Genomic DNA, 26,644 nt, shown 5'->3' with positions numbered 1-26,644 from the left:
TTATAGTTTTTAACTTTGGAATAATGTTTTATTCTTATTTCAGTGAAATAAAATTAAATATTAACGACCATTCATAATTTTAAATATTTGATGAAAATTAATTTAAAGATTACTCCTATGAAACATCACTTGAAGCTTGTTAGATTATTCTAATTTTGCATCTTAGCAATTTCTTTTGTCTCTTCACATATAATAAACAAAACTTAAAAGAATAAATATATTATTAATGAGAGATTGAAAGAATTAAAAATGAAAAAAACATTTTTAAAAACTTGACTGTGTGTCTCATTAATATTAGAAATAATTTTGAAAAGAACATATAAATTTAAGATAAACGTAGTAGTATTACTTACTAAATTAATTAGTTTTTAATTCTTATAAATTATTTAATCAAACAATGTAAAAAGGACTAGAAAGAATATTTTACTTGAAGAATAATGTTTCTCGTCACAAGAATACAAATATTTTTATTAGTACGAACCTTACCATAGCCTACCTATGAAATGAGCTTCAGTGAAAAATTAATTGTTTTCATTTCTAGGTACATTTAAAATACTTATTAGTGTGTGTCGGCAGAATTCAATTTGTTAAGAAGCCAATCATATTTGTTATTTTATTGTTTTTTTAATTCTATAATGATATTTTATATTACATAGCAATATATTTTTTTAAACTAAGCATAAAGAATAAAAAAAACCTTAATATATTCTAGAATTAGTTGGAAGAGAAAAAGGGAAGTATTTTTACTTATGGTTTTAACCAAATTTGTAATTTAACTTCTTTTTTTTTTCAATATATAAGATTAGTAAAGGGACTGTTACCTTTGGAGACGCAAGGAAAGGAACAATCAATGGGCTTCAAGTCACCCCCCATCAGGAATCCTTCATTTGCTTCCGTCACATCCGTAGGCAGAGATATCTCTATATATAGTTTGACTCCATAAATGCAAATCCACATTTGGTTGTGTGGAACAGAAAAAAAAAAAAGAAATTGAGAAAAATTATTTGAATTAAAATATAGAAAAAATATAAAGTTCACGTTATTTTTTAATTTTTTTTCAAATATTGATTTCTTCTTTTCAACCAAGCAATTCCTTCATATTTATGACTTTTAGTATATTTTATTAACCCTTCAACTTTTTTCCTTTTTTAAGTTACCACTTGCCACCTATTAGACTTCATCTGTATTTAGTTAAAAAATAACCTTTTTAAAATAGTTACATATAATAATATAAAGTATTTATATTATTTTTTAAATATTTTCATTTCTTCATTTTGATAATATAACTACAATGACAGTAATACTAAGAATATATTTATCATTACATTATATGTTAATTAATATCACAAGTTTTAAATGTTTTGTTATAAAAAATCTATATCAGACATTTGTCTAACTTTTATTTATTTATTTTGTGATTTTTTACAGTAATATTTTTAAAATTATTAGAAAAAATAAAACAAAAAACATTTATTTAAACTAAATAAACAATGAGTACTACAAAAATCCCACGACTAGATATAATTTTGATTGTTGGGTACTTAAATAGATTAAATTTTATTATAAAATGTTGAACGTATTAATAACTTTTATAGATTCTTATTAATAGGTTTTTTTTAATACAATTTCATAATTTTGATTTAAAAAATAAATAAATGTAGAAATTTTTTAATAATATATAATTTAAGTAAAAATCACAAAAATTGATTGAAACAAAATTGTAAAAAATTTATTTGGTTTTTGTCCAAATTTAATATTAAATCAAATCAAACCTAATCCAATCACATATAAAAAATACGTGTAGTTAGTGATATACTAAAGATTAATAAAATAAGGTTATTATTTATGTAATACTACAATTTTATTTTTTGAGTGATGTTAAGGAATGTAAAATTTGTTATTCCAATTTGACTGCTCATCAGTTTTCGTCAGAACAATAATTAATATTTAGGACTAGTTTTGTCCTAGACCAATACTAACAAATTGTGATCGAATCCTAAGCATAAAATATAGGAGGATATAGTCAGATAAGATATTCCAAACTCTATTTGGATAATTTACAAAATCTTGATTCACATGTCTCTCTCTAATTAATAAAGATAGTAGGCGCTAGGAAAGACACGCGCTTAGGATAGCGAAAGGGTCTGAGAGTTAAGAGTTGTGGAACTTATAGGCTGCAAAAATGATAGGAAGCAGAGGTCTGACTAGAAAAGGAATGCCATCATGCTCATACCCACACGCTCGCTTCGCATTCCAACATAACGCAACCATACATAAATTCCTAGAGGCATTGATAAGGAAAAATAAATAAATGTACTGTATATACAAAATATCATAGCTGTTCTTTTTTCCCTTCATTTACCTAGTGTTAGATAGACTCACATGGACAGATAGATACCACTCCCTCTACGATCAACGTACAACGCTAATAGTAAAACCTAAGCATATATTAAGAGAAAATAGTGGATAAATTAGATACTACTACTGAACGTAAAACGACGCCGTAAGAAACCTAGTCAGGGCTTTCATTCGTTCATAGCCACATGGGTGGAGGTTCGTTCAAGTCGATGGGGATGCCGCGCCTAACGAACCCCAAAAACGACGCCGTTGGAGAACCCTCCATCACCTGAACCCCGCCGCCAACGGGCATAGCTCCGCCGTGGGGATTTCGGTGAGCTACTGCGGCGGCGGGTGGGAAAGGTTGTTGGGGCGGGTCGATATCTCTGAGAACGGCGGTGTGGAGGAAGTCGCTGAGGACGAGGCTGCGGGGGGGGACGTGGTGGGGCCAGCGGTGATCGGAGGAAGGGACGTTGAGGTCGAGGCAGAGGGGCGGCGCCGGAGGGAAGTTGGTCTTGGCCTTGGCACCGCGGAGGGAGCGGGCGGCGCCATCGTAGGCGAGGGCGGCCTCCTCGGGAGTATCGAATGTGCCCAGCCAGACACGTGTCTTCTTCCATGGGTCTCTTATTTCTGCGGCGTAGCGTCCCCATGGTCGCTTCCTAACCCCTCTGTAGTGTCCCTCACGAGAAGCAGAAGCTGAAGAAGACGGCGCCATAATAATGAAACCAAAGTACAGTAACGAAGCCCAACAAACACAACACAACCTTAATGAAAGGAGAACACAACAACAAATGACTAGTATGTGTGTTGTTGTTGTTGTGTATATAAAAGTGGAGGGACCCACATAACCTCCCGTGATTGTCGGCTGGCCGGCACCACCACACCACGCTCTTTTTCTCTTTGCTTTGCCTTTATATATACACGCACACACTTGGGAATGTGGATAAAATGGGTGCTTTAGATGAGAGCCGTTGATCTTGATCAGGGGATAGGGTGAAGGATCGGACGGTGGATTGTTGATGTTGGGGAGCCGCCGCTTGATGAGACGTGTGAGAAGGGGGGAGTGACGGGTGTGACGTAAGCCCTACTTGTTCTGTACGGCGCCTGACATTATTTTTAATTAATTGGGATTGAGATTATTATGAGTAGTGGAGGGAGTTTGGAAGAACTGGTTTTTATTTTAGGCAAATACCAACCAACCAACCACTGTTGTGTTTTGAAGATATTGTTTAAGAAATAAGAAGAAAAAAAATTATATTATCCATGATTTTTATTTTTATGATTTTAAATCAAATACTTATTTGTTTTTACTTCCTTAACCGGGGGTTAGTCAAAACCTTTGGGTTGACGTAATGAAAGGGAAAGGGTGGGGTTGGTGCAGTGACAGAGACTCCCACGTGGAAGGGTGTCTGAGTTGCAGGGAACAGGTGAAGTTGGGCCACGCCACACCCCTCTATATTATGGGCCTTCTCTGCTCTACTTGGCGTGTTTGACTCTGTTTTGTTGGGTTCAGTCCTTTCTCTCACTTTTATTATTACTTTACTATACTACTATTCTTTCAAACCGATTCGATTCTCTGTCTGAATTTACAAATATTTTCTAAATAAATTTGAAAAGTGGGAGTGGTGAAAGACAGGGGTGCGGGGTTCAGACTCACTGCACCAACCAGACTGGCACAGTTTATATGCCTACAGATACGGATGTAATAATGTTCATTTGAATCCTACGTCACGGATGTAATAATTTATATGCCTACAGATACGGATTTCAAAAATGCTTAAATATTTTTTAATAGACAACCATTATTAAAAGTTTTAATTTTTTTTAATCTCCTAAAAAAAAAGAATAATGTTAATCCTCTCCACCATTACCTCCTCTTCTTCGCCGCCGGCCATGTCCTACTTCACCGCTGTCACTTCCTTGGCCTTACCCGGGTTGGAACTCCAGACAGAATCCTCTTCTCTGATATGATAATCGTGATATTTATTCATGATAATCATGAAATTTATTCATTTATTTTGCTGATTGATGTCATGGATTTTTCTGGATTTGTTATTCTTTCTTTTAATCTTAGTTGTTCTCAATTGCATAAATTGGTTTGAGGATTTGAAATGAATTTGGCTACTTTTTTTGTGAGAGATCTGTTGTAAGTTAATAATCCTAAATCTAGGAGTTTTGTTGTTTGAAATTTTTTTGTTTGTTCTGTTGATATGGGTTTTAATCATTTGCTTCATTGGTGTCAAAGAATGAATTTAGACTTGATATATGGAATGTAATTCAAGAAATTAGCAGGAGAAAGTCGTGGTAACGTGAGTTAAAGCTGTTTTGACTTGGAATTGAAGAAAACAATAGAAGAAAGTGGTTGTTTGGGATGAAATTTGATTTGGATTGAGATTTGGGTCTTGCGACATTAATGAAGCAAATGATTGAAGAAAAAAAGAAGAAAATTTTGTTAAAAAAGAACGACCAAATCAGTTTCCTTTCTTAAATCTCAACCCTTGAATATTTTATAAACATTTAATGGTAAAAATTAGTACTTCACGCTGAGAATAGAATTTTAGGACTTCACCTTCTATGTGAAAAAAATAAAGTTATATATTTATATATAAAAAAGAACAGTGGATGATTCATAAAGGAAAAAAAAAAACTAAAATGCCGTATCAAGTTATGGGCACATATTTTTGGAATGTGGTCGCGTTTGGACCATCTTTGGATGATTTCCCCCCTGCACGAGGACAAGTGGTTTTACATAATTTATTTTTTTTGTTTCTCAAAATTTGCCTTTTGGTTTCACTTTGTATATTCTATGACTGTGATGATGATGATGATATGATAGGACGGCAACTTTTTTTATTTGCTCCTTTTTGTGTGCTCTGTGGGATGTTTTCATTACTGTTCAGTTTGTTGTGTCTATCAAACAACTTGACAGCGTATGCACATATGCTAGAAATACTCAAGCCATTCATTATCTGAAACAATTACCGATCGTTGTAACTTCTTTTATATCATAATTATTACTCAGAAAAATATTTCCTAGACGTTGTCTAAAAAAAATGAGTAGAAAGGAAGAAAGATGAAGAAAAAAGAGAATTATTAATTAAGTATTTGAAATTTTTATTATCAAAATATAATCATTCTAATTATTATTACTGTTACGATCTACTTCACTTTTGTTTGGATAAATTTTGGTTGAATAATTTTTTTAATAAATACTTATAAATAAATGAAAAATATTATGAACACTTATTTTCATTTTTACACAATATTTATAAATAAATTTACTTATTTTATCTGCTTTACCTATGTTACAAAGTGAAATAACCTTGTAACTTTTCTAAATTACTCGTATATTTGTATATAATACACTAAAAAAATCGTGTATATATATATATATATATATATAATTTATCAAATCATATTTTCTCTAAAAGATCAGAGACAAGGTTGTCCTTAAACCATTCAAAGTGTCTGGAACTAAATTCTTCCCATAATAATGTTGCAAAATAATTTTTATAATTTAAATTTTAAAATTATTTTTTTTATCAATTATGTTTTTCAAGATAAAATGCCTTTAGAATTACTTCCAAGTACTAAAAGCATCAAACTACTCCTATTTCTATATTTTAGGAAGCTATCATATTTTGTTGTTACATGATGGTTGGTTGTTTCTATATATGCAACTCTTTTGCTCAAAAATTAAACACTAAAAATACAACACCCAAAAAATGTACATAACTCAAACAATAGATATTTCATCACCATGAAACATTTTCTTTCTAAGGACGTGCATAATGGGTTTTAACTTGGGGGGTTTTTTTTAAACTCTCATTTGTTATTATATATATTTTTTTGTATTAAGTGTTGTTATAAAAAATGTTTGTGTATTGATTGAATGTAAAATAATTTCACTGCTATATTTGTAATTTTAGTTTTCTAATTATTTTCTAACAAATAATCTATATTTGAGTGAAACAAAGTTAAGCAGGGACATGTTTGGGTTTTATTAGGTACTGTTACTGTGAGTTGTTATTCTTACCTGTATAACCTCCTTCAAATTAGAAAACAATTTTCAGCTGACGCAAATTTAGAAATTTGGTTGGTTTTTCTCTTTCCTTATCAACGCTTAAGCAACCATACAGGATATAAATGAAAACTGTGGCACGTATATGTAAATTAACCTTGCTTATCCCACTTCATAGAACATTATGATTTCTATTTGCATTTCAACTTTTGAAATGTTACAAATCCTCTCCTAACAAATAGAAAAAAGAAAAAACCTGTATAGAAGTTCAAAGAGAGTGGGAAGTGAAAACGTAAACATGATGTACACATTTCTGATTTACAAATTAAGAGGATTCCCAGCTTGTAAGAAGTGATTCAAGGGGCTCAAAAAAATTGTTGTCAATATTTGGGGAAGAACGCTATGGGGAACGGCCATCAGAAGATCAGATTACCCTGCCTGCCATTAAGTATTCTTTAATTAAAAGAAGCAATTTAAGATGGGAAACAGAAGTGCGCTGGGATTGTCCTCAAAAGTTACCAGAACAATGGGGTATATTATCGTGAAAGCAAGATAGGTCCATTCTCCGCAGCAGTTTGAGAATTGCCATAATTATTACTGTTATGCCTTGTCATCTGGATGTCACGTGAAAATTGAGTCCTTGCTTTCGCATATGGAGCTGCCCTTGCTACAAATGAAAATCAATAGTATAAATTTTTCATTCAAGATAATCTTCATTTCTCAATGCTTAGCAAATTTAACTGTTGGCCATTCACCATTTTTACTAATTCAACCCAAGTTTGAAGTGACAAGTTCCCTCAAATTCAAATTTCTTTTATCCTGGGAAACTACTGTTGGAAAACATGGAGGCTGTATAGAGAGAGCAAGGGAAAAACTCGGAATGCAAGTATGCAAGGTGGACCATAAATAACGCACTACATTACTAACGGTTTTACCAAGGACAATGGTTAAAAATCAAAAGTGATTTATTTTTAATTAAGTGTGACATATTACTAATATTTTTTTACCATGTTTTCTAGAAGAAGAAAAAAAATATTTATTATTTTTTTATCCATTGCCTTTAGGGCGGCAAAGATCAGCAAAACACATTAGTATATTAATAATTCTCCTACTCATAAAAAAAATATTACTAATTTTCCTAATGATTCCACATAAATGTGTGTATTTCAAATTCTCAAAATAATTGCTACTCAATGCGAGCTTATGTTCAGAAGACTTCACAACATAAAACAAATGCCGGCCTTGTGCCCGTTTATATTAATGTTTTTAACATAACGCTGGCCTTGTACCAGCTTATATTAATGTTTTTAAGTACAAGTGCAATACAACTAGTATAAACTCGACCCAATGACATTTTACTAAGATAACTATAACCCACAAATTAACATTCTTACCTGTAATTTGCTGAACACGGAGGATATTCTGTCGCCTTTTCCACCAGCAAACTGAACCGGTAATAAGAAGTAGAAGAGTAAAAGAAGCACCTAACCCAATACCAACTTTAGCACCAGCAGAAAGGTGAGGTCCACAAGTAGGTAATCCAGGTATGCCACATAGGCCAGCATTATCAGTGAAACTGCAGCCATCAACAAGTGTAGATTTAGCAACCATAATCACAGAAAGTGGAGGAATGGCAATAGATAGATATGCTTCTCCTCTCGTTGCATATAAATATTCTTTATAAGTTTATTCTAGAGTTTAGCATTTGACAACATACTTAAAGCTAGCCCCATGCAGAAGTCTTCCTCCTAGAGTTGTTGGGACCCTTCCAGACAGGAAGTTGCCATTAAGGTTCCTGCATGAAGATTTTTTAATATGGACTTCTCATTTATTTATCTGTCTTATGGTCAAGTTAAACACTAAGAAATCGTACAGTCTTTGTAACGATGTCAATTGTCCAAGGCTTTCAGGAATTGATCCATTGAAAAAGTTGTAGGATAGGTCACTGCACGTGTACATAGCATTCAGAAATCATATCACCATGATAGCCAAAGCAAAGATTCAAAGTTTCCCATAATTTAACAGTGAAGCTAAATAGCTAATCTCAAAGAGGTTTAAATCAAAGCATGAAGAAGCTGAGTCACAAACAAATTACATAAGAAGAACAGTCTCCCTTTCACTTACTGTTTGTTCTTTATTTTAGATGTTTTAGCTTCATACATAGTTTTGGAGCAACACATGTGATTCAGTCTATGTAAGTCCTGATAGTAAGTAGGAATTATGAAGATTAGGTAGGGACTGCAAATGTATGTCATAAAAAAGTACATATACAAATTCATATTGCTGGCCAAGTATATCGTGTCCACTAATTCCTCTAAGGCTTAATTCACACTGAAAATTTGAAGACAGGATTGGAGCTGACATCTATTCCTAATACACCTGTGCTGAAGATGAGAATAACATATTGGCACTGTACCATATATTGTATGACCTAAGAAATAAAGACAAATAAATCAATCTGCCAAAAGAACTAAGAAGAACAAGAAATCACTTACAGCACTTGCAAGCTAGTTATTGTTCCAAGTGAGGATGGAATAGGCCCTTGAATGCTGTTTCCACTCAAGTTTCTGTGATGCACAAGTAACATAAGTATAAGTAATATGAAAAAGAACATGCTCCATGTTTCTATATCTTAGGGAATAGTGAAATTAAAAAATAAAAGGTCAGACAAATTATTAAATATCACTATATCAATACTTGTCATGTAACTTGTTATTTGATAAGCATGGCTTTATTTTGTTATCAATATATTGAGCATAATTCATACATATATGCAATGCCATGACACAAATAATAATGTTTTCATGAAAGGAAATCATTTCAAACTCACAGGATTTGCAGATTATGCAGTCTGGAAATGTCGTTTGGCAAAAATCCTTTCACACCTTGATTGTCAAGACCACTGTTCATCAACAGATACAGCCCCAAGTTATTAAAGATATTGAGATTAAATATTCAATACAGCTTTCAAAGCAAAATACAATGGTTTTGTACCCTAGTGTTACCATTCTCTTAGCTAAATGTAGAGTGGAGTTGTAAGTTTATTTTGACCAATGAATACAATCAGGGCCCAAAGAAATTTTAATAAAGAAGTTATCACTGTATTAGAATGTAAGTTATCATTGTGCACAAAGACATACAATGTCTTTTAGACACACACACACAAACAATGTCTTTTATACATACATACATACACACACACACAATGTCTTTTATACATACATACATACATACACACGGGCACGCGCGCGTGCACACACACATACATCAGTGTTTGAATGTAAGTTATCATTGTGCACAAAGCCATACATATAGACACAGTCTTCTAATTTTATTTTACTTTTTTAATGGGATTCATACTTCGAAGCTCTAATGCTGAAGAAAAAAGTTTTTATTCTTGGTTTTGGTACAAAAACAAAGAAAAGGATGACAAAAAATAAAAAAAGAAAAAGAATTAACAGGAGGAAGATGGAATGACATGCTACGACACAACCAAATATAAAATAAAAGCCTAACAATAAGGATTATAAGAAATTACAGTCCATCAATGACCCATTTGCTGCTACTTTTGTCTAATCTGCAATCTGCTCCGGTCCATGGATGTTGTTGGGGAATGCATGGATCACCGTTCCACCCAAACCTGGGAGGAAGCCCCAAAGCCTTCTTCAATTTTTGTAACGCCATAACTAGAGTAAAAGAACAATTATCAAAAAGCAAAATTTTATATGCATTTGGATTAACAGAAATCACATTTGCTACCATTAATAGTACATAAAACAGAGAACAACTAAATGTAACCATATCATAAAGCAACAAATCAACACTAGGCTTGAATGTCATCCCTAAGAGGAAGAGGAAGCAAAAACAACAGTAGAAATCAGTTAAGGAAAAATGCGACAAGACAAAGTAACCTAGGGAGTATGGTAATGCATCTAAAAGTAGCGAGTGCCAGCACATAAATTGGTCCAAAGTCTAAACAAGTTCCATGTTGTATTCACAATGACAGACCCAAAAATAGTGAGTATCATGAAAAGTGTTAATTAATATGAGGAAAAAAGGCCATAAAATGTATAATTCTATCACTGATAAATTCCTAGGAATGTAAATATTATTTTATATGTAATTGCTTGCCTTAAACCTGAAAAAAATCCAGATTGCATGTGATGTGGTTAATATGAAATTCAAATCTCCTCCATAGTCAACCCGCATTTTATTTAATTACATAATAAGTATTACACATCAGTATGAAAATTCGAGTTGAAAACATAGGGTGCTGTATGTACCTTCATCTGATAATGTTTTTGACTCGGTCATTATAATCTCCAATATCTCAATGGCATTGATTATGGCAAAACTACCATTTTTCGGGCTCAAAGCTATAGTCAAAGTTCTCCCATTAACGGTAACAGTTGTATTAAGCACAAGGGCAGTATAACGATCCCCACTCAATTTCACAATGTCAACATCTTTAAAAGCAACATCACCATTTATCATAATGTCAAAGACCCTTTGACCTTCAGCAGTCACTGAGTTATCAATCTCAGCAAAATGTAACCAAACAGAATAGTTTCTGTTGGGATCCACATCCAATGTATACGTTAAATCAGGCTGGCTACTAGTACTAACAAGTGCCGATCGATAAAGAGTTTCGGGATAAAAGTTTGGTGGACGTGAAGCCTTTTTGATTCTAGTTTCAACAGATCTACGTCGATCAGAATCATCACCAAAAGTTTTAATATGTTGCCAAAATCTGTCGCCTCCCCAGGGATCTGCACCATAATCAACACCATATTTTGACTGCCCAAATCCACAACTCAGTCTTTTGACTGTTCTAAGTATTATCCCTCGACTCCACTGTGGTCCAAAATAATAAGCTTTATCATCGATTTGAAGAATCTCGATTGAAAGAATTGCTGGATCTCCGTGACCTGTGCCATGGAAACAGATTGAGACTGAACCATCCATAAGAAATACTTGGGCCTGAGTAAATGCTTGATCATCCTGAGTGGTCCACCCTGATTTCAAAGAATATATTTGAGTTCCTTGAATTGAGATGTCAAATAGAGGTTCATCGGTAGCTCTAGCCTGTGCAACAAGTCCAAAAAATATCCTGATTGAGTAGTGCCCCTTTGGCACATTATAAATGTTGTAGCAATTTGAAGGACCTTCAGACAAGGGGAAATAGCGAAGAGTCTTGAGAGGAGGGGCAATGTAACTTGTTGTAGATGCATTAGTGGGAATGCCTCCTGTATATCCAAAGTCTTTATACCAAAGTGTAGTGGTTGGTTCTGTTTGAACATTATGACGAGCCCCACAGCTTATACGCATGCCAAATGGCCCTGCATTGAATACGAGGCCTCAGAAATTTAAATCAACTCAAAGGGGATAAAATATTAAAATTAAGAAAATACTAATCCTTTGGAATGTGCAAGCAATCATGCTGGGTTCGTTGACACCAAAATTCATCAACAGCAACTGCAATGTAGCTAGCAACTACTTTTCACTGTAAGTCACTTTGTAGATTGTCGATAGATTACATGCACACACACATGAGTGCGTGCAAACACGCAAAAGCATAATTTGATCATATCCCTGAGATGTTGCTCAATTAAATAATACAGTTTGAGCAACCTGTAACCCTGATAAAGCAGTTTCATGAATCACGATAAATTAATAAACTGGCACAGGGCCAGGGAATTTCAATACGGCAAGGATTCTTAATGAGAATGGTGCATAATAAAAAAGAGGGTTAAACTTAGCTAGTTCTAGAGTTTGGGCAAGCTCTGTACTTCTTATGTTTTTAAGATCAAAGTACTCTACTAAGGAGAAATGTCTGCCATGAACCATTCAAACTTAAATTAAATAACCCTACACACTATTAGCAGAATAGTAAGTTGCTGAAATTACTTCGATGATGTCATTGATTTTTTCCAAAAACAATTGTTTTTATTCAGCGAGGCCTTCTGGCTTTATCTAATGTGAGATAAACCCAAAAACAATTTAAATGAAAAATAAATAAGTGGAAAACTGCTTTATTTGGGCTTTCTCTAATCCATGAGCAATTTCTGATGCTCCGGATGAAATCAAATGCACACCTACATTACTCAGATTCAACTTCAAGCATCAATTCCACGATACACGCGCGCATTTTCACCTCTATAACTTAATTGAAAGCACAACAAAACAAAATTCAAACAAATCCAAACCAAAATCCTTATGCAAAATAGAGAAGCTCACCTCGTTGAGCTGCACGCGCAATAAAGGCAAAGCAGGGGAAGAGCGTCCACAGCAGAAGGAATTGAAACGTTGCTAAGTTCGGCATCTTCTTCTTCTTCTTCTCTCTCTCACATCCCAACTTTTTTTTCTAGAGAGAGAAAGAGAGAGCGCTCGAACGTGTTTGCACTTCGCAGCAACACTACACAACAGACACAGTTGGAAATGGAAAATTCACAATTTCACATTCACTCGCTACTACGTTTTAGTTGACTCGTGATGGATGAATGAATGAAAGGAACAGGGGTTTCGGTGGTGCTGAGCCTTATAACGATTAATGCAGGCGCGAACCGTCTCAACGGTCTTAATGCTCATTTAATGGTTAGAGATTAATTTAGAGGTGATGTTGACGTGTTGTGTTATTAGGGTAGGTCTGCACTCTGCGTCGTCGCTGTTTGCGGGTCCCACTTTTTGACGGCTAGATTTGAGTTTCGAGGGGGGGGGGGGGAGTGGGTGTATCGTGGTCCTTAGTTAATTTTTCTACTTGCATGTGGACCCCACTTATTAGTGGTTATTTCTCTGTCAGTAAAGAAATAAAAAAAAATAACATTCATATTTTTTTTGCATTTATAGTTCAAGGGAGTAGGAATTGCTAGTTGGAGGTGGATTGTGCTTTTTTGTTGCTATAAAACGACAACAGCAACGTGAGTGAGTGAGGAAAGAGAAGGAAGTTCATTAAGGCAGTCTTTGGTTAACTTATATACTTAGTGTATTTGTAATAAAAGTTTTAAAAATTTATATGGGTTTAATATTTTTATAATTTATTTTAATTCAAATATTTTATATTTTTTAATTCACTTTTACATTTTTTTCAAGGAATAAAAGAAATATGAAAATAAATTAAAATAAAAAGATACGTTTGAAGTAAACGTACAACATCACCATTCTTATTTGTGCTTTTAACATATTTTTATCTATTGGATTTACATAATCAAATAAATAATTAAGCTACGCTGGTTAACTACTTAACTGAATTACATTATTGTCCTTGAGAATTGAGAAGCATGAAAGAATAATTGTTTTTTTTTTTTATCGGACGGTGGAGAAGAGTTTCTTGGTTTACGTGTCTGCACCGGAGAAGGATTGAATACGGCGCAATCATCGGAGGGCGTCGCCCCCGCAGACGCAGCGCATGGGTTGAAGGGTCAAAATTTAGAGGAATTTCATGCCCTATCATCTTGACTTAATCTTGCTGTCACTTTTCTCCACTGGGTCTTAATTTTTTCATTTTGTAATTAATAAAAATCTATCTTTATATTACTATAAATAAATAATATTATAAAAATTAAAGTATAACATGTTTTCTGCAAAGAATGCGTGTTGATTAATGTTATCATGTAGATTAATTTTAACAAAAGATATACATGCATGAAATGATGTAGATAATATTGCATTGAAAAAAATTTATGTAGACAATAATAAATTATATTAATGGAGACCATGATTATAGAACTAGGTTGTCAAAAGGTTGTGGGAAGTATACACAATAATATAAAGGAGGATCTTTTCAAGTTTGGGCATGTCATAACATAGTGCACAAACTTGTTCGTGAATTACCTGGGATATCTAACTCCTATCCTGGTCCTTCCTTCTATCATGTGTCATATTATATTACTTTAACAGATTCATAAGAAAATGAAATAAGTTTGTTGTTATAAAAAATATACTAATTTAAGTGTCTGCAAAAAAAATGATAATAAGAGATATATAATTTTTTTAAGAAAGATATATAAAAGTTGTTAATATTTACAGTACATGTTCATTTAAAATGGGAAAAAAGGATAGACAACTAACATGTCCCATTTATAACACAAAACATTGAATATCATTCATGCACCACCCCCACTTAAAATCACAATAGTAATTAAATGCACAACTCAAGTTAAGCTACCCATAACATGGTCTTACTCAAATAAATCAGTTTATCTTCGGGATAATTTAAATCTAATCATTGATGTGCAAATTGTTTTCTTATGTTACAGAAAATCAACTAATCTTAACTAAAAAAAAGTAGCGAGACACATTTGAATATTTTTTATAACTTGGTTTATTTTTGTCTCTGGTTAATTATACTAAATGATACGAAACTATCGGTATATAGAAAATTAATATTTGTTACAAATTTTACCGTTGTCATAAACTTATTATTCTTCCCAAAATTGTTGGAACACAAAGATTATAGGTGAAGGATTCCAAGGAAAACATAAGACAAAAGAAGAGAAAGAGATGATTTTTTAGTCTTTGAAATACTTATTTTAGAAACTAACTTTCAAAATTTCATAGGTTTTAAATAAGGAAGTGATTAGTGAAAAAAATAAAACTGTTAAGAAAAATCATTTTTAAAATAAAAAGAAGAGAAACCAAATATGCCATTAGAGTGTGTTTATATTTTTATTACAAACCCGTTGAATGCCAATCTTATGCACTAGGAGAAGATTTTTATCAATGGTAAAAAAAAGGTCACATCAGTAATTTTTTTTTGATTATATAATATTTAATTTTTTTATTTTTACTCAATAACTTTAAGTCATACTTATACCTTAGCATAATGTATCATACTTATAATTTAGCATAGTGTATTGAGCGTGATGTGTATGATACATAAGCACACTCTAATTTGACTTATTAAAACTAAATAAAATAAACAAAATTAGTCATACGATAAATTTATCATTGGAATGGACTTTACAAGTCGAAGTTACTCTTGTTGTAATATTTGCGGTGTAAGGCCCAAAACTTGTCGAGGGAGGTACATGCCCTGCATCCAAACTCATTCATATATCCAAACTCTTATTCAAATTCAAATTTGTATTTATTCATATATCCATAGATAAAAAAAGAAAAAAATTGGGTTTGGACTAGACAAAGAAAGGGACTAGGGTTATCGGAGCGACACGTCGGAGAGAAGACGTGGTGAGTGGGGTCTCTGGAAGCATGATTCTGACGGACACGTCAGCGCATGGCATTCCTTCTTCATTCTTATTTTGTGTTGCTATATATCATCATCATTGGGGTCTCTGGAAGCATGATTCTGACGGACACGTCAGCGCATGGCATTCCTTCTTCATTCTTATTTTGTGTTGCTATATATCATCATCATCATGAGTTTGGGTTTGGTTTCTTTGTTGTGTGTCTCCGCCCCTGGCCCCTGGCCCCTGCTTGATTTCCAATTCGATTTAGGGATTCCCTGCGCAGAGATTAACCTCATTCTCTCATTCTCTGCGCTCCCAAATCTAATTCAATCCAATGTCTATCCCCGATTCTCCTTTCGCCGAAGATGTCGAAATCGATCCATCCCTTGACGACGACGACGAAGAAGAAGAAGAAACAGAGGAGGAGGAGGAGGAGGAGGAAGAAGTCGAAGAGGAGGAGGTCGAGGAAGAAGAAGAAGTGGAGGAGGAAGAAGTAGAAGAGGAAGAGGTTGAGGAAGAACTGGAAGAGGAGGAAGTAGAAGAGATAGAGGTGGAGGAAGAACTGGAAGAGGAGGAAGTAGAAGAGATAGAGGTGGAGGAAGAACTGGAAGAGGAGGTAGTAGAAGAGATAGAGGTGGAGGAAGAAGAAGAGGAGGGGGAACAAGGAGAAGAACAACAAGTAGAAGAAATGGAGGAGGAAGAGGAAGAAGAAGTCGAAGAGGAGGAGGAGGAGGAGGAGGTGGAAGAGGAAGAAGAAGAGGAACAAGAACAACAGCAGCAAGAAGCAGTGGAGGAGAAGAAGGAAGAGCAACAACAGCAACACCAAGCAGAAGCAGCAATGGAGGAACAAGAAGAAGTGCCAATGGAGGAGAAGGAGGAGGACAAACCGGCGGTGCCAGGTTCTCCACTCGATGCGGATAAGGATCGCAAAGGTTTTTCATCTCATAAATTAATTGTGTTTTTCATTCTTAATTTTGTCTACTACATGCATGTTTTTGTTTTCCTTTTCGATGCTGTGTTGCTCATTGCTCCCTCTGGTGCTGCCTCACATGTCGATTGTCATTGAGTTTATGTGGTTTTTAACTTTTGTGTATTAACATATCCAATGCCATGTTGATGTTTTTCTTTTTTACTTTGTCATTTCATTCATATTGAACTATTTGTTTGGGGACTGGGGCGAGAAGGAAATGGTGGGCACTCGGGAGGAAGGATATGCTACCAAAGATAAAACCCAGTAGTGATTGTGGGGCTTAATCTTTATTAGGGTATTCTAGAGAGTAGAAACAACTCTGCTATTATTCTATTCCAGTGGGAGTTTAACTAACATTGTAGTGGGAGTTTAACTAACACTGTATATAGCATAGTTATTAATCTATAGCTGCACATTGCAGCCGACCCTAAAACCACTGTAACAGGATTGCACATGGCAGGATAGCAGCACATTGCAGCTGATCCTAAAACCTCTATAACAGGATAGCACGTAGCAGGATGACTGCTGTTTTGAAATTTTACACCGAGTATAGACGTATAAATCCTTAAAAATAGAAAGAATTACTAAAAAAATTCAAAACATAGGAAAGAATGGAGGATGGGTGTCACAGGAAATATTGCCTAAGGTGGGTGGGTGTTGGTTGGACATAATAGAGAGAAGGGTGAAAGGGTGTTGGCCACACAGTTTGGGTGTCACCATGGAGAGAATTGTGGTAAACTCTTAGTGGTCAATCCCAAATAGAGGAGTGGCTGATACATTTTATTGGGATGGCGGGATGACTGCTATTTTGGACCCTAATCTGTGTTTGTAAAACTGTTCAATCTCCGTTCAACATGATTCCATCAAATTTCTCCATTCACGTTTAGTTTTTTGGAATGTGTGAAATGGATGTTGAAATGCTAAACAAACACACACATATACTACACATGTATATGTGCTGAAAACAAAGAAAAAGTACCTATAATTAAAGAGAAGTCATTGTTGTTTCAACTTTTTCTGAAAACAAAGAAAAAGTACTGATATATTAAAAATTCTGAAAAGGAGGAGGGAAATTTCAACTTTGCCCCAAAAGAACCTCTCAAAATGATGCTGTTTCAATGGTCAAAATTGGGTTTTTCGAAATGCCTCACTCTTATACCGTGAAAGGCTGCTGTCCACAATGACTGCTAATAAAAACACTGCTATTCAAACTTTGTGGTGGCCATATCTGCTCCACATCACTATGCTGTTGTAGAACGCTACCAATTGTGAATGCATGAGAAAATGGACACTCTCGGTATAACAATATAGTGGAAGAGTTGTGTTTTACCTTTCAGGGAAGCAATTTGGTATGGATACATTTGTACGCAAATTAACTGTTAAAAATAGGAGAGAACAAAGGTATAATGAACTGAAACCTGTGTGTTAGAGTACACAACGGATGCATGTTTATTAATTACACATAAATAGAGGATATTGTGTTTCCTCCAAATACAAAGATAATGTGCCTATAAACTGCCATTATTAATAGAATCAAAATATTAATTCTGATTTTCAATACTCCCCCTCAAGCTGAAGCTTACTAAGCTTTAGCTTGTTACAAGAAAATAATTTATTTCGAACAAATAAATAAAAACATAAAAATTGAGTTCCACAAAAAAAAAACAATAGTTTGAAAGACAACGCAAGGATGTTGCCGAAGTCGGAGAAAGTTGCTAGAAAAAAATATCTTAGCCAGATAGCTGGAATGATCATCATCAGAGAAAATTCATGCCAAGCATAGCAGGGTCTGTTCTTCTTGAAACCACATTCAGCAGCTTCAAGCTAATAATGTTGGAGACCCAAATTATTTAAATTGAAGGCGAGACCAATGCATCAGGGACAAAGTCGTCGGGACTAGTGCACCTGGGACATAGATGCATCTGGGACAAAGACTAGGGCCAATGCGTGGGGGACATAGACAAGGGCCAGGGCATTTAGGACAAAGCAAGGCTAGTGGAAGCCATTGTTGAGAGAGACAATAAGCAAAATCCCAAAACATATTAAAAATGTACTTCAAAATGCCTAAAATCACAAACCAAACAGTACCTAAACCACCGGTTTACAAATGAAGTAATGGTAAATGGACTCAAATCAGGAGAAAACTTGGAGGGTTGGATTGTGCGGATGGGCGACCCAGGCACTGAAATTGCAGTCGGAAATAATGCTGGACGTGCCAGAAAAGACGTTGTTTGGTGCTTGTTTGGCACAGTATTGTCTGCAACTAAGGTGGGCTAAGGGGTGTCCGCAATTAAGGCAGTTTTTCCAACTCAATCTTAGTAAAACCGAGATTTCGTGTGCACCTGTATTTTCTATAAACTTTTTTCTTGGATGTGAAATATAATTAATATATGGTAATAATTAAAAATATAACGTGCATAAAATATCAGTAAAGTAATGGACTGAAAAAAAGTTAACTTAGATCTCTAACATGTAATCAAATTGGTCCACTTGTATAATTTTTTAAATAAGGTGAATAATGCATGTTAGAACAATAAATGTATGCAGTCCTTTGGTGAACCTTGAAGCAGAATGTTCACAACTTTGAGAATGTCTCTTTGTTACTAATTTACTTTATGATATGATTTTGTTTGTTTTTGGCTTCTTTTTGGTGTTCTGTCCATGGCTGCTTCAAAAGAGTTACTTTTCTAAATTTACAAGCAGATTGGCTGGCCACGCTTTTTTCTTGAGCTGCTTCCTGTTCCCTGCTTCTTGTTTTCTCTAATTAATTTTTTTTTCTATATTCATACTTATTTTCACTGGTATCTTACATTAATAAATGTGTGTATTTAGGAACAAGTTAACTTGTTTCTTACTTTCATCCTTTAATAATCTATTGACATTACTTGTATCTCCACTGATCTAATAAATATACTAATGCAAAACTTTACATGTCTTAAGAGTTCCTGTTGTATTTCATCTCTTTCCTTATCTTTTGGTGTCTGTTTAATCTCAAAATAGAATCCAACATAGGCTGCTTTGTCAGCCTAGCCATCTCCTACCCAGTTTCCAATCTAAAGTTTAGCCCTCCTTTGTAACAAAAAGGTGGCGTCTTTTGGAATCAAATTTTATATAAGGTCAAATTATTTGTAGTCATATATCAACAAGAGGATAGTTGGGACACTTGTCAGGACCTTCTGTCTATTTGGTTTCCTTTCTTTTTCTGTATGCATCTTTCATATTCTTGATTTAATTTTTATCTTCCATTGTAGATTACGGCCAACATATGGAGTTTGAGGGGCAAGACAAAAACTTGGGACCAGTTTCTTCTGTGGCTGAAAACCCTGAAGTAATGCCACCATCTAGTACGCATTGCATGGAAGAGAATAATGTCATGCTCAAAAAAAGTGACATACCTACATTGAAAAAGGAAGAGCTTCCCCTGAAATATGAAATTTCAAGTCATCCAAAATCAAGAGAAAATCTGACTTCTGTTGAAGTTTGCAGAAGTCAAGGATTAGATGTTGAAGTTGAAAATGCTGGATCCCTTCTGCAGAAGAAAACATTTAGAGGATACTGTGTGCCAGGTTGCAATAGCAAAGCTAATTTATGTGGTGACAATAATATTGATTCCAGGGCCAGGGCCACCAAGTCATCTAGTGATACTGTACAAGATATGGTTATTGGCCCCCTACCGAGAGATTGCCTTGTTGAGGATTCTAATGGTGGTCAGAATTCTAGAAACAAAATCATGCTGTCGGAGATGGAGTCAAGGGATGATGCGAAACAAATGACATCAAGGTCTGTTCATTTTAGTTCATTATGTTCTTTTACATTGTAATGTAGTAAAGTTTAATTTATACAACATGTCTCTTCCAGAAGTAGTTTTCTGTCCTTTACCAATTTGTTTAAATTGGTTTGCACATAGTTTCTAACCATTAAGTTTTACTGATTAACTCCTCCTCATAGCAGGACTAGAAATCTGTCTCCCAGTGCTGAGATTAAAGATGGAAACAAACGCCCCAGAATTATATGTGATTTTTTTGCTAAAGGATGGTGTATCAGAGGTAGTTCTTGTAGCTTTCTTCATATAAAAGATACTGGGGACAATACTGACCAGGAAGCTGAAGCAGACTCAGTTTCTACTTATCAGAAGAGACAATTGAAAGTGGAAGAAGGTATGTCATGTAACTTGTTTGTTCAAGCTGTTCAGGAATCTGCTCTGTAATCATATTTCTATTAAAGATACTATCCTGTAACAGGTGTTAGGGAAAATGTTGAGAGATCCAGGATGGTTAGTACTCTAGTTCCATTTACTGCTTAACTTGAAAACATATCTTTGCAATGCATTCTTCTGAATTTCCTTTAAATATGAGCATGCAGAATGAGCAAGAAGCAACTCCTAGTTGGCATCCATCTCAAGAAAAACAGAAGTTTCCGCCGAGGGACAACTTGTTTCCAGATAATAGATTTCCATTTAGTGCATCAGACAATTATTTGAGCCCAAATCTTTCTTTGAATTCAACCTGTGCAGATGGAATGGCTACTCCTCGTAACCAACATATGTACAAAGGATATACTTCCACACTTTTGAGCCATTCGCCGAATTCGAGCCTGGTTACTCAATTTGCAGCTTCAAGTATGTCACTCTCCCACCGGATTCTAGCTCAATCAGGACGTTCGCTGCCTTTTAGTTCATCTTTAGGGGCTAGTAATGTGGATTCTCTAAAGTTTTTGAACACTGACAAAGAATATCTCACATCTAAGTCCACTTTCTCTGGTTCAGGGCGGGAAGATTTTTCTCTTGTTAGTTCGTCTAGGGTTCCATCATATCCTGCTGGATATAAATCAAAAATCTGTTCTTATGATTGGGAACCTTCTGTTCCCTTTCGACCATCTTTTTTTATTACTTCTATGAATGTATCATCTCCTGGAGATCTTTATGACCCTCTTCGTGATAGCATTGAGATACCTAATATAGGAGATGGGTCTTTGAAGGCTTCCCTTTTAATTCATGGATCAAATGTGCAGGTTTCATCACAGGTTCGGACATATGGTGATTCTGCTGTAGTTGGGGAACACATGTCCAATCTTAATGATGACAAAAGTTCTGTATCTTCTCATAATAAATTTTGTGAAAATGAGCCAAATAAAAATTGTCTTCCTCATGAAAAAGATTGTCTTCCACCTGAAACAGAGATAACATCAGGAACTTATCAAGGTAAAATGGGCATGGGACAACATACCTTTGGTGTTGCAGATAGTACAAAAAATGAGAGAGATGTGACCGAGTGTGATGCTAGACGTCATGGTGAAGGATCAGGGCATAAAAAGAAGAGAGTAGACAGGGATAAGAAAAATCATGAAATGGATGTCGACTTTCAGATTGATGGCAGCATTCAGAAGGAATCAAAGGCATTAAAATTTTTTCGCGCAGCTCTTGTTGATCATGTTAAAGAGTTGTTAAAACCAGCTTGGCACGAGGGTCATCTTAGCAAGGATGCACACATTATGATAGTCAAAAAATCAGTTGACAAGGTTGTTAGCACCTTGGAACCCCATCAGATTCCGATCATGGATACTGCTAAGCAATATGTTTCTTCAAGTCAGGTGAAAATTGCAAAGCTGGTCAATGTAAGTGTTTTTTTTTTCCCTTTTATATCAGTGATAGTGATTTTTCAATGAAAGTGCATGGATATTGTTGTTTGTTTATGATATGTCTTTCATTTGACAGAAATATCTTTGATTTGCAGGGATATGTCAATAAATATGGCAAATATTGATATGCAAGCCAAACACCTTTTTTGTATAGTTTCTGATCAGTTGGCTGATCCTAATTCATGAAAAGTTCTGTCTGAGGCTCTCTTTTTCATACAGAAGGTTGATTTGGAATATTTTGGTTTTGAATTTCCTTTCAAATATTTGCTTATTGTTTTATCCATGCCTTCTCTTGCTCGTTCCATTCTAGAGAAAACTTGCATGAATTGCTTCGTTTATGAGGATACCTTACTTTCCTTAATTTACATAATTAGATTTAGTTGTCTAATTACATTTTTGTTTTTTGTATATGTATTGATGTCCAGTACTATATAGTTCAGTGCTTTAAATCCTGGATAGTGGCCTTTATCGGCCGGCTCCAAAACCGCTATAGCAGGATAGAGAGATAGCCACTGTTTTGAAATATTTATTTAGTTTATATAATGTATGCTATATACATTAATTCTCAAAATGATAATAATTATTGAAAATTCATGACATACATAATTAATAATAAAAAGTCACAGGTTTCTTAAACAACTTATAAAAAAAAAAAAAATACCAACAAAAGTCAAATACAAGCTTCCTAGATAAGAATAATCAATCATCATTTTTTAAATCCCAGTCTTTATCATTTTCACTATTGTTACACCATTGCTTTCCTCTTCCTCCTCTTGAACTTCACTAATTTCTAATTCTGCTGAAGGTGTAGCAGCAACACCTCTCATCAATCTTGCTTGCTGCCTAGTGTATGTTAAAAGTCTCATCCACAGCAGCTAAATTGGCAATAGCTCCCCATGTCAAGTTGTCATTATCAAAAAGCAAATCATCTTTGGCATCTATGTCTTCCTTTTTTACCTACTAACCATTTGTTGCTACCTTACTAATATATATGTGTGTGTGTATATCCCACTTATATTTTTTCATAGCTGGTCCCAAGCTTGGGTTAAAGAGGAGGGTTGTGTTAGATCCTCGACAGCCAATGTAAAACTCGATATACCAAACATGAATTATTCATGACAAATTTCTGCTTATGCTAGGTCATTACCTGGAAAAACCCCAAAATACCCTCGCCAATGATTACTAAATGAAGTTATTTTGGGGATTTTAGAAGGGCTTCACTGTTGTGGGAGCAAAACGCCTCAAGAGTGGGATTGTGGATGCCTTGCCTGCGGCTATTGCGGTCACTCTATCGGGGTCATGAAATCGAGACGAACAATGTCTACGTCACACCACATTGCTGCTTAGCCCCACTCCACAGCTATCGTGACCACTCCGGCTGTTATTGACTGCTATTGCTTTTTTAGCTTTAGCCATCTTCCTAATACCCTTTTGGCTTCTGAAAATTTCACCAAGACCGAAGTCAATAAACTTAAATGAGTAACAAACTAACAATTAATTAAAATTGTGAAACTAATCAAAAATAATTTTTACCAGCCAACAAATAATTACTTTCGTTGTCCATAATCAGTTGCCCAACATTTTGTTCTCCAATCTCCTTAACAAGACTATTCAAGAGCTCAAATAATTTCTCCTCGGTCTTCATGCTCCCAGAAGCATCAACATTCTTCACAAACATTGATCCCCTGGACAATTCACCAAATTCTTTTTCAAGTTTCTATTCCTTTTATCCATCCTTGCATCCTACATAATTGAGCATTCATACAATACACTTTTTTCATGACTCTTTCATTCAACAATCGCCTTGTGTATTCCAAATCCTTAAAGGGTGGAACTCTACTACACTCACTTGGAACCTTTAGACAAGGGCCGTAATTCCCAATCGCCTCAACCATTAATTTGAACTTTTTTGAATTTACAACATTAAATAGTTCTTGCTCTAGCTTTGTCATCACTAACATCATTTATGCTTGTTTGCTTCTTGACTTTCCCCAATTTGATGGTTGTTTTCAAGTTCCTTATGAAAACTAGTACATGGGACCTTTGATATTGTTGGCCTTTTTTGCAGCAGATAAACAGGTTAGAGGCCTCACTTGATGATTTTAGAGGCATTTTTTCACTTTGGATATTCATAATTTCCTTCACTTCTATCTTGACTTGGTCTTCTTGCAACTCACTTCAATATTTTTCTGCTTGTTTCTTCTGATAGGCTTCCCTCAACAATACTTACTTTAGGTGGAGTTTTCTTACAAGCTCCAACATTTCTCCTCATTCCCATTTAGTGTCTTTTGGCTCTAGTAATTCCCTCGATAGTTGTTTTCTCACAATAATCACATTTTATTGCCTTGTTATCTTTGAAATCTTTGAAACTATTCCACTATCGTACCATGCCAAGATAGTCAGTGCTGGGCTTAACCAATTCACTATATAAGACACTACACTGATGCAGTTGCAAATCCTTCCTTTTGAGAGGATGTTTCCATGCCTGAAGAAGAGGCAATGGTTACTGAATTGAGAAAAGTGAGGCAGAGGTTTGTTAGAGAGAATAAAGAAGAGAATCTAGATGCAGCCGTTAGAGGCACCAGTGGCCATACACTATTGTCGGAAAGAAGAGAAATCAAATGTAGGACTTGATCTCTTCCAATTGTCAGATAAACCAGAAGCCATTCTCTAGAGAAGACAAAACAAAGGCTTTGAAACTAGTTGTTGGAAAAGAGAAACCAGAAACGAGATTGTTGTGTCCAGAGAGAAACGAGGTCGTGAGATGTCAGACACATAAACAGGGTTGGATATAGAGAGAATGTGACCATGTGAGAAACTACAACTCTTTGATTGATTATAAGCAAAATATTTTTTTGGAAATTGAAATCCCAAAAATAGCAACCAAACAAGCCCTAAGGTTAGTGTTCAAAGTTTTTTTTTTTTTTTTTAAATCTACACATAATGCTACAGCTTCTATTTTGTTTGTGACGGGCACTGCACTAAACTGCTATGCTATGATGGCCCCTATAGCGACAAGGTGCCACTCCACCACATATCTATAGCAGCGTTACAGCGCTCTATTTAAAACCTTGATATAGTTTGACGAATTCCTAACATATCAAGAGACTACAGCTTTAGAAGTTGCAATTTGTTGGAAAGGTCTTTTAATGTCCCAACTGTCAATCTTAGCATTCATCTTTTTCTGCTTATCAAGATTTCTTGTTATGTTTATTATTTGACTATAGAGAAAATTTTGCAAAATAACTGCAAGTTCAAGTCCCTTAGTAATGTGATTTATAGTTCTATTATTTTGTTTATCTTAGTTTTTAGTTGTGAATTTCAGCTTCTTATCTTTATGGATGACATATCTGTGTTACTCTTCAACCATGGATAATGCTAATGTCAGGAGAAATTCTGAACTTTTTTCAGTAAGGTAATCATCTCATTTTTCTTCATCATCAATAGTAGTTTGTTCCATCATTTACACCTAGGCGGCCTTGCCTATGTAAAATGTTGTTTTTCATATTTAAGACTTGGGTCAGCATTTTTTTATTTGATTTGTGGTATGTATCTAGGGTTTTCTCATCCCTTCTGTCTTCTATGTTTCTCTTGGTCATTGGCAATGTCAATTTTTGGAAAAGTACCTAGTTATTTTATTAGATTTTATGAAAACTTGTGTTTAATGTAGACTACACACTACGTATTTATACTTACATGAGTGGGATACAATAATAAATGCTGATAAAGTCCTAATGACATGTTACGTGTGTTGAAAACTAATTAAACATGACATACATGTATTGCATGTACTTTATACGACACTCTTCCTCAGCATGTTAGGATATTATCTTTACAGAGTTAAAGAAAATGAAAATTGTATTGAAGTGTAAAAGTGTACAAGATATAACATTCACCGACTTACCACCCTATTTATACTACCAGGACTGAGGGTCAATTATAACCAATGTTGTCAAACTCAAGAATCATTCGAGAATTGAAAGGGGAAGATCATAACTTGAGGATCATAAAAGAATCAACATGGTTTGTAAGATCCTTCTTAAAATGCAAAATTAATATACACGCACATACATAAAAAGTAGCATAGATAAGAACAATAGCCATTTTTTTTTAATAGATGAGAGCAATAACTAATAACTTATAATAAGTCACAAATAACTAAGAAGAAAAAATAATAGGCACAAACAAAACAACACCTAAACAGGCCAACACACACCTAACACTCCAACACGCACCAAACAACACCAAGCAACAAATAATAACCAATTTTGAACATGTGCTAGTCAAAGAGCACTACTACAAGCTAAGATTTATGAAATTTAAATGCTGCAAGCACCTCAATGGCTCGGCCAAGCACTTTAACAAGATCGAGGGTGTGTCTATCGGCAAGGTTTTGCGACTATGATGGCAATGTGTCAGGAGACGGCAACAACAATGTTGAGAGCAGACTACAGAGAGAAATAAAGTGTCTTCAGCTGTTGAAACTTGTGATCC

The 26,644-nt window shown here is 34.7% G+C and overlaps 3 protein-coding genes across 10 annotated transcripts in view; 1 reads left to right on the top strand and 2 right to left on the bottom strand.

Annotated features, from left to right (window-relative positions):
- Positions 1–2,323: 2,323 nt before the first annotated feature.
- Positions 2,324–3,235, bottom strand: LOC100802655 (ethylene-responsive transcription factor 12). The gene has a single exon (XM_003545948.5). The coding sequence runs from the start codon at positions 3,050–3,052 to the stop codon at positions 2,534–2,536; it is 519 nt and encodes a 172-aa protein (XP_003545996.1). The 5' UTR covers positions 3,053–3,235; the 3' UTR covers positions 2,324–2,533.
- Positions 3,236–6,529: 3,294 nt separating this feature from the next.
- LOC100775357 (receptor-like protein 4) lies at positions 6,530–12,871 on the bottom strand. 4 transcript variants are annotated; one of them, XM_041009903.1, is made up of 11 exons: positions 12,596–12,871; positions 10,642–11,697; positions 9,897–10,044; positions 9,189–9,260; positions 8,854–8,925; positions 8,232–8,303; positions 8,076–8,153; positions 7,753–7,934; positions 6,878–7,025; positions 6,791–6,796; positions 6,530–6,746 (listed from the first exon to the last, which is right to left on the bottom strand). In XM_041009903.1, the coding sequence occupies exons 1-9, from the start codon at positions 12,678–12,680 to the stop codon at positions 6,895–6,897; spliced, it is 1,896 nt and encodes a 631-aa protein (XP_040865837.1). In that variant the 5' UTR covers positions 12,681–12,871; the 3' UTR covers positions 6,530–6,746; positions 6,791–6,796; positions 6,878–6,894. The 4 variants fall into 4 exon arrangements, 3 of the variants coding, with proteins under 3 accessions (XP_040865837.1, XP_003547157.1, XP_014623685.1); XR_005888774.1 differs by having other exon boundaries at positions 6,791–7,025; positions 12,596–12,870; XM_003547109.4 differs by having other exon boundaries at positions 6,530–6,796; positions 12,596–12,870.
- Positions 12,872–15,646: 2,775 nt separating this feature from the next.
- LOC100819734 (protein FRIGIDA-ESSENTIAL 1) overlaps positions 15,647–26,644 on the top strand; it is a 14,112-nt gene continuing 3,114 nt past the window's right edge. For 2 of the 5 annotated variants that reach the window (XR_005888773.1, XR_005888770.1), the window contains exons 1-6: positions 15,647–16,475; positions 19,765–20,293; positions 20,465–20,670; positions 20,755–20,786; positions 20,876–22,126; positions 22,246–25,565. Coding sequence is in view for 1 of the 5 variants with exons in the window: in XM_041009890.1 (XP_040865824.1) it covers positions 15,878–16,475; positions 19,765–20,293; positions 20,465–20,670; positions 20,755–20,786; positions 20,876–22,126; positions 22,246–22,275 (2,646 nt within the window). In the remaining 4 variants the exon portion in view is untranslated. Of the gene's footprint in view, positions 16,476–19,764; positions 20,294–20,464; positions 20,671–20,754; positions 20,787–20,875; positions 22,127–22,245 lie in introns of all 5 variants that reach the window. The other 3 variants (XR_005888771.1, XR_005888772.1, XM_041009890.1) reach the window with 3 other exon arrangements.

The sequence above is a fragment of the Glycine max genome, chromosome 15, assembly GCF_000004515.6.
Source record: "Glycine max cultivar Williams 82 chromosome 15, Glycine_max_v4.0, whole genome shotgun sequence".
In the NCBI taxonomy this organism is placed as follows: Eukaryota; Viridiplantae; Streptophyta; class Magnoliopsida; order Fabales; family Fabaceae; genus Glycine; species Glycine max.
Note: the sequence above shows the minus strand (reverse complement) of the source record. Positions and strands in the feature narration are given on the sequence as shown.

Excerpts from the sequence above, each read along its gene's own strand:
- LOC100802655 (XM_003545948.5), bottom strand. The coding sequence starts at position 3,052 with ATGGCGCCGTCTTCTTCAGCTTCTGCTTCTCGTGAGGGACACTACAGA.
- LOC100775357 (XM_041009903.1), bottom strand. The coding sequence starts at position 12,680 with ATGCCGAACTTAGCAACGTTTCAATTCCTTCTGCTGTGGACGCTCTTC. Across the intron at positions 9,261-9,896 it reads AAATGGGTCATTGATGGACT|TGGTCTTGACAATCAAGGTG; the intron begins GTAATTTCTTAT and ends GTTGATGAACAG. Across the intron at positions 7,026-7,752 it reads CCGTGTTCAGCAAATTACAG|CAAGGGCAGCTCCATATGCG; the intron begins GTAAGAATGTTA and ends TTTCATTTGTAG.